This window comes from Felis catus, chromosome E3 (assembly GCF_018350175.1).
Source record: "Felis catus isolate Fca126 chromosome E3, F.catus_Fca126_mat1.0, whole genome shotgun sequence".
NCBI lineage: Eukaryota > Metazoa > Chordata > Mammalia > Carnivora > Felidae > Felis > Felis catus.
The window spans coordinates 2,132,612-2,139,883 of record NC_058383.1 but is presented as its reverse complement, the minus strand read 5'-3'; the positions used below and the strand labels follow the sequence as shown (position 1 = coordinate 2,139,883).

At 66.6% G+C, this 7,272-nt stretch overlaps 1 protein-coding gene across 1 annotated transcript; it reads left to right on the top strand.

Moving 5' to 3' along the window:
• Positions 1 to 238: 238 nt before the first annotated feature.
• LOC123382661 lies at positions 239 to 5,082 on the top strand. The gene is made up of 4 exons (XM_045048271.1): positions 239 to 247; positions 1,660 to 1,822; positions 2,197 to 2,248; positions 2,863 to 5,082. Exons 1-4 carry the CDS (start codon positions 239 to 241, stop codon positions 3,431 to 3,433), a joined length of 795 nt encoding a protein of 264 aa, XP_044904206.1. The 3' UTR covers positions 3,434 to 5,082.
• The last annotated feature ends 2,190 nt before the right edge of the window (positions 5,083 to 7,272 follow it).

Below are 7,272 nucleotides of genomic sequence, written 5' to 3'. Positions count from 1 at the left end.
CACATTACTGACGTGCTACAGCGGCCAGACACCCACCAGGGAGACACCAGAACCACTTTGCCCCAGCCAGCCTTTGTCTTGCCAAGAATGGCTAGCTTGTGCTGTGGCCACGGGGTGGGGAGTGGTTGTCCCCGTGCCTGCCAGGCCCCAGGCATGACCCCTCGCCCCAGTCATGACCTGGTGCCCATGTCAATGGGACCAGACCCTGGGGGCAGTGGAAGGAGGGGCTCCCGGCCGGATGGAGGTGGTAGGGATCGGAGTCTTGCCTCAAAGGGCGCCCCCGCCCCCACTTCATGACCCCGACCTTATCTCTGTAACTCCCTGACCTCAGGTTCCTCCTCTGCGACAGGAGTCGAGTTGAGTGAGCCCCTCACTCCCAGGGGTGGAGAAGGATATGGCATTGATCTCTATTTTAGGCGGCCCTGGAAGTGACGGGAGGGGGAGGTTATGTGCCCAGGAGTGGCAACCACACCCACAAAAAGATAAGCCACCACCACGGCACCCATTCGTCCACCTGTCTGACGGTCCATCTGTCCACTCGCCCAACCATTCGACGGGATCCCTGGCACCTTCTCCACCCCTGGCTCTGCGTGGCTCCGGGTGGTTTAGGAGGTGAGTCAGACGCAGCTCCTGGCCTCAGGGAGCTCACACTCTTGTGGGAGGATCTGCCAGGCTCTCAGACGTCCTCCCAGCAGAGAGATGGCGGTCAGGGCCGGGAGACGGGTCAAGCCCAAGTGTGCCCGGAGCCCAGGCGAGGGATAATCCACTATGTGCCAGGGCCGGGGGTAGTGAGCATCAGGCAAGGCTTCTAGGAAAAGGTGGTGACTGGCGAAGGTTTGGGTGGGAGGGAGGGTGGGAAGGCAGGAAGGGGTGCTGCCCAGAGGTGGGGGGGGGAGGCGGGAAGGGGTGCTGCCCAGAGGTGGGGGGGGAGGCGGGAAGGGGTGCTGCCCAGAGGTGGGGGGGAGGCGGGAAGGGGTGCTGCCCAGAGGTGGGGGGGGAGGCGGGAAGGGGTGCTGCCCAGAGGTGGGGGGGAGGCGGGAAGGGGTGCTGCCCAGAGGTGGGGGGGAGGCGGGAAGGGGTGCTGCCCAGAGGTGGGGGGGGTCACGCAGCTCGGCGGGGGTCTGAGTCGATGAGCAGAGGGACGTGAAGCTGGAGAGCTGAGCAGGAGCCGGCCGGTCCTGGGTCAGGGTCAGGGTCAGGGTCAGGCCTGGGAGGCAATGGGGAACCATAGAAGGTCTGCCAGCAAAAGGGATGTGGTTCGAGTTGCATCGTAGGAGGAGGGGGAGCCCGGGCAAGAGGAATCAGCCCCGGGCCGTCTGTCCCTCCAGGCCTCATGCCCTTGCGGCCAGGCCTTTGCTCTCCGTGCTCCCTGTCCTGAGAGGCTCTGGCAACAGGAGGATTTTTTCAGGAGGGCAGGGCCAGCTCCTCAGAGGTAGGTGGGCCCTGGTAGGAAGGGGTGGGAGAGGCAAGGAGGACGGGACAGGGCTGAGGCCCGCATCAGAGGGAAGGCCAGGCCAATCTCTGCAGCCCTGGCTGCTTTGTATACACACGGTCCGCAGGGACCAGCCCAGGGGACATTTGGGGCGTTTGGCAATGCCTGGAGACATTTTTGGATGCCACGCCCGGGAGTAATGCACAGCCAGTGCATCCAGTCAGTAGAAGCCGGAGGTGCTGCTGAATGCCCTACGATGTGCAAGCCGGGCCCCCAACAAAGAATTGTCCAACTGGAGAAATCGCCATCCGCATGACTGGCCTCTCCCAAGGCAGGAGCCTCCGTGGGGCACTCAGGGTGGCTCCCGGCCACGCCTGGGGTCCCTGACAGGTATGCGTGAGCCTGGCGGGGAGGCCCCGACAAGCAGTTTGCTCCCCACTTCCTGCCAAGGTCATGTGAGGGCAGAGGATGCGGCGGGCAGGGCTGCCGGGACAGTGCGCCAGCCCGGCAGCGGAAGGATGACACGGGGGGCTCCTGCGGGTGGCCTCCACGGAGGTCAGTGGGGGGCTGGGGCCGGGCCGGGCCGCCTGGGCCGCGGGCCAAGGCTCGGTGAGGGCAGGGGCGGCAGAGCGGGACCCCGGACCCCGTGGCTCCCAGCGGCCTCCAGGTGCTTGCAGCCTCCGGCCGGGCTGGGTTTGGGAAGGTGGCGGGGAGGGGCCCCCCTGAAGGCTGTTTGCTCAGCCGAGGTTTAATCTCCAAAACAGGAAGGCTCGTATTGACAGAAGCAGCAGACGGAATTGTCGGAGCGCCTGCCAGGTTAGGCTCCCCGGCCCCCCTCCTCCCGGCCCCGGGCTGGCCCCCCCACCCCTCCACAGATCCTGCCCTGCAGTACAAACGCTGCCAGCCCCCTCCCACAGCCCCGAAGCTGTGCCCCTCGGTGCCAACCGGGCCCCGGCGAGAGGGTACCTCGGCCTGCTCTGCCCACTGCGGGGAGGGCTGGGGGGGGGGCGGGCAGGAAAGTGGAGGGAAGGGGGGCCCGGGGCGACAGGCTTAGCAGGGCGTGTCTCAGCTCTCATTTTGCAATTGAGGAAGCCGAGGCTCAGGGAGGGAAGTGAGCTGGCCTGGGTCACACAGGGGTGGGGTGGTGGTTGTCTGCCCCGGTGCCCGCACCCCGGTTCTGAAACACGCGCGGGCAGGTGCTGATGAGCCAAGAGGCGGGGCCCAGCGGACCCCCAGGTGCCCTCGCAGGAAGACCTGGCTCAGGGCTCGCCACGGCGGCAAATGCGGCCGAGGCCACAGATGCCCCCACTGCCGGCGGAAGCCGCAGGAGAGGGCAGGGCAGGTGTACCCCGGGCAAGCCGGGTCCTTCGGGACGGCCGCTTCCTGACGGCAGGCCTGGTCCGGGCCCGGCGGCCCCTTTCTCTTTCCAGGCAGCTGACTCTGCGTGGGACCAAGGTTCACAGGCTGACGCCAGCCTGCCCTCTGGACCCTCTTGTCTCCTGGCCACAGACTCCCTGGCCGCCCCAGGTGGGAGGTGGCCGTTATTCCCGGGCAGTTCCTTGCCCAGAGCTGCCGGCTCCGAGTGAGAAGCGGGCACTGTGGTCTTGCGCGGACCTGAGGGCTGGCCCCCGAATCCTAGAAACGGGCTCCTGGGCTGACGCCATCCCTGTCTCCCTGCTCCCCACGCTGGAGGGCCGGCCCTGCCCCTGCAGGCCTCCGACTTCCTCTGCTGCTCCCGGCTTACTCGCTGGGCTCGGTCCCTCCATGCCCGCCTCCCCAGTCAGCGGCCACCTCCTTGGAGTTTTCCTGGGTCCCTCCCCTCTTTTCCATTCCTGGGTCCCTTCCAGCCCCTGGCACATATTCTGGCACCCAGAGAGTGCTCTGGGAGGGTGGCAACCACAAAGAGCTAAGAATTTGCTAGACGCACAAAGGGGCAAGAAGGAGCTAGGGCCATTGCACAGATGGGAAGACAGGGTCCTGCCCAAGGCCACGCGGCGGTGAGCCCGTGTCTCCAGCTTCCCCTGAGAGCAAGAGTCTGCGGGCTCCAGCCTCCCGTGGGGCTCCCGCAGTCCTCGGGGCTGAGCTCAAGGCCCCCACGGCCCCCACGCGGAGTCTAGGGCGGGTGCGGTGCTCCGCTCAGAGGCCGGCTGCAGACGGTGAGCGCACCTTACACACAGAAGGCCTGGGTCTCTGCTCCCAGAAGTAGCTCCTGGCCAGGCCTGACTCTTCCTGGCTGCTCCAGAAAGCTCTTCGAGGGCCAGGAAACCAAGCGGCAGCCGGGCATTCTCGGGTGGAGGAGCGGGTGGCCGGCTGGCCTGCTCCGGGGGTGGAGGGGGGTGCAGGGTGGCCTATGGGCCCCTCTCTGGGTGGGGGAAGGGAGGGTCCCCAGTCTCAGCTCTGTCCCTACACAACGAGCGGGTCTTAGGCAGGCAGTTTGTCGCCTCAGCTCTCGGCCCAAACTCCAGGCCCTCGCAGGCGCAGCTCTCGGGCCGGTCCCGCCTCCCCCCAGGGCCAGGTACCCTGGGGCAGGTCTGCGGGCCAGGAGCATCCTCCAGTCCCATCCCGGCCGGCCACTGCTGTCACTCTATCCCGGTGACCCAGTTTCCCTCCTGTCCATGCCAGGGGGGGCGGGGGGCCCTGGGGAGACAGTGTCCCCCTTTGAGGAGAGGGTGGCGGTGGATCAGATGTCCCGGGCGCGGCGTCTGCGGGCTGGGGACAGGGGCCATGGCTTGCAGGTCTTCAATAGCCCGAGATTAAGTTCCGTCCCTGGGGGCCCCGTTGTGTGGCCATTGTGACGGCGTGGGAACCGAGGCGTTCTGGGCCAGACAGGGACGCATCTCGGGCCTGGGGGCCGACCGGGCATCCCGCGGGAAGGAGCACGCGCAGCTAGCTGTCCACCTGGGGTCTCGGGGAAGCCTGGACTCCGGCCGGGCAGCCTGCGACGTGTCCACGCTGGGTCCCCAGAACCCTGCCGGACCCCCGTGCGCCGCCTGAGGGAAGGTGCTCCTTTTTTGCAGTCCGGTGAGCAGAGCGTGGGCCGAATTTCAGGCGTCTATCCTTGGTCAGTGCACCATCTGCACACGTGCGCAGCAGACCTCACTCCGCCCCCGGCCCCTCCCCACCCCTCTTGAGGCTCTCCTCAGCCTCTTCTGCTCCCTTCGGCAAAGTCCTCCCCCGGCGCCCCCCCAGCTCGGATTGCAAGGCTGTCCTCCGCTGACAAAGCCACAGGCCGGTCCCTGCTGATGTGATCGGAAGTGTGGGGCCACCAAGTCCAGGTGCTGGCTGTAAGCTCTCGCGTTCCCTCCCTGGAGACGCCAGTGCAGGAGTGAGGAGGACTGTGGGAGGCTGGGAGGCCCCCACCCCGGGGCCTGAGCGCGCCCCCTCTCCATCACCCTCACCTTCCCCGGCTGCGGCCCCCAGCACCCGCTTGGCGGGGCCGTCGTGCCCGGCTCTGCGCTCTCTCTCGGTGCCCCAGACACAAGTCCTCGCGCGTGCGGACGTGTGCACATCTCCACACGTGCAGGTGAGCCCGCGTGCGGGGGTGAGGTGCTGCACGTGCAAGCAGAGGACACGTGTGACCGCGTGCACACACGCCCAGAGCAGGCGCCCGCGGCCCGAGCAGGCTCCTTCCGTCCGGCACAGCTGCAGACTCGGGGGGGGGGGGGGGGGCAGTGGGGCTGGCCTCAGCTTCGTTCCCCAGGGAGGCAGCCGGGCCAAGGTGGGAGGCCGAGGCCAGGCCGGAGCGCCGGGCGGGGGCCAGGGGGCCAGGGTGCGGCCCCGCCACGAGCTTCCTGTCCGGCTGGCCGGCGGCGGCAACTTTGGACGGAAGGTTGGCCCCACCAGGAAGGCGCTGCCGGAGAAGCGGGGTCTGTGGAGGCTGAGTCAGCTTCCCCCAGCGTCCCTCCCGACCCTCCCCCGGCTCTTCCCCCAGGGCCTTCCCTGACCTCTGCCTCTGCCCTAGCTGGGCCTGAGCGAGGCACCCAGGGGTGCTGAGACGAGGCTCCCTTGGTGGTGTGATCCGGCACCCCCGGGCTGAACCGCCGATTCCCCAAGAGACGTACTCCCCGCGTTCTCCCCACTGCCGTACGGAGTGGCCGGGGCCCCCGAGAGGGCCGGGTGTGCTTCGGGGCACACAGCTGGCCCTGGAGACGTGTGGCTGGACGCTGGGGAAGCCCCCTCCTCATTCAGGGCCCTTGTGACCGCGGCAGCCACAAACCCTTCCTGGACCACTGACTCCGGAACATCCTTCTGTCTGGGCAGTGACTCTGGGCGTGGAGGGGATTTGAGGCCGGTGCATCCTCCAGGTTGGGCCAGGCCTGGCGACCCCTTCAGACACAAAGAGAGAGGTTAGCGGCCCGGGAGCAGCCCATACTGAGGTTGTAAGAGGAGGGTATTGGGTAGACAGCTGGAGGGCTCACGTTGGGGAGTCCCCAGGTCACCCTGGCTTCAGAGTCGCTCTGGGCGGCCACCAAACCCTCCCGTTATGTAGTTGGCAGCGTATGGACACTCCCGGCCCTACGTTAGAGACAGAACGGGAGCAAGGCAGGCCCAGGCTTACTCTCTGAGCTCCTGGTATTCTGGGGACCAGCAGAGAGGGAAAGCAAACACACGTAGCTCCCATCAGGATCAGCAGGGTAAAATAAAGGAAGGGGGTGGAAATTGAGCTGACAACAGAACATGCCTGGGCCCGACAGTCAAGGAGGGGATGGAAGAGGCAACATGTGGGCTGACAGCCAAAGGAAACAGCAGGTGCAAAGGCACTGGGGTCGACGGAGGCTCCCTGCCCACTAGCTCATCCCTCATGGGACATTTGTCTGCGGCTCGTCCCACGGGCCAGAGCTGCATGGGGTTGGATCAGATCTCAGAGGGAAGTCACATTAGGCAGGGCCTGCATGGGGTGGATGGCTGAGGGCTGGGCCGGCCACTGTGGGCTATCCTTCCTGGAGGAGCTGGAACTTGCAGAGAGAGGAGAAGGAAGAAGGTTCCCTATCAAGGGGACCAGTCTGCAGGAAAGTGGCGTGGGAGGGATCGGGGGCTGGGAAGGTGGCCACGGGAGGCGTCTGTGACTGGGCTGCAGGAGGTGCTCCCAGCCAGTCCTGTGGGGCCAGGAAGCTGGTCTCCGCCTGGACCAATGGGCTGTGGACCCGAGTCAGGCAGGGGTCTGTGGGACTCACATCCGCTCAGGTTGCTGGGAGGGACTTGCACACGCGGTCCCCCGACTGGGCCCCTGTCCCAGGCCCCCTGCTCCTCTCCCACCCACCCACCCAGGTTTGGGAGACGAGCCTTTTCAGAACCCCCTCCCCGCGCTCGCATTGGTGTCCTGAGGTGCTGTCACAAATTACCGCAAACTTGCCTGAAAACAGACGCTTACCATCTTCCACTTCTGGGGGCCTGAAGTCCGAATGCAGGTGCGGGCAGGGTGTCCCTGCCGGAGCCCCGAGCCTGCCCCAGGCCCCTCTCCCAGCTTCTGGCGGTTGCCGGCTGCCACAGGCCGTCCCCGGCTCGCGGCTGCACCGCGCTGACCTCCACCTTCACCTTCCCAAGGCTGCCTTCCCTCGGTGCCTCTGTGTCCTCCTCTCTCCTTAGAAGGGGACCCGCCATTGGATTTAGGGCCCACCCTAAACCCGGGATGACCCCACGTCAGGATCCTTCACTTAATTACACCTGCAAAGACCCTTTCTCCAAATAAGGCCCCTTGGCACCTTCTGTGGGGTAGGACTTGAACCTGTCTTTTGGGGGGGGGGGCACCATTCACCCCAGTGATGCCAGGCATCCGGGAGGCTGCAACCTTCCCTCACTGCCAGGCCAGCACCTCTGCCTTGATGGGAGCAGCCTCGGGC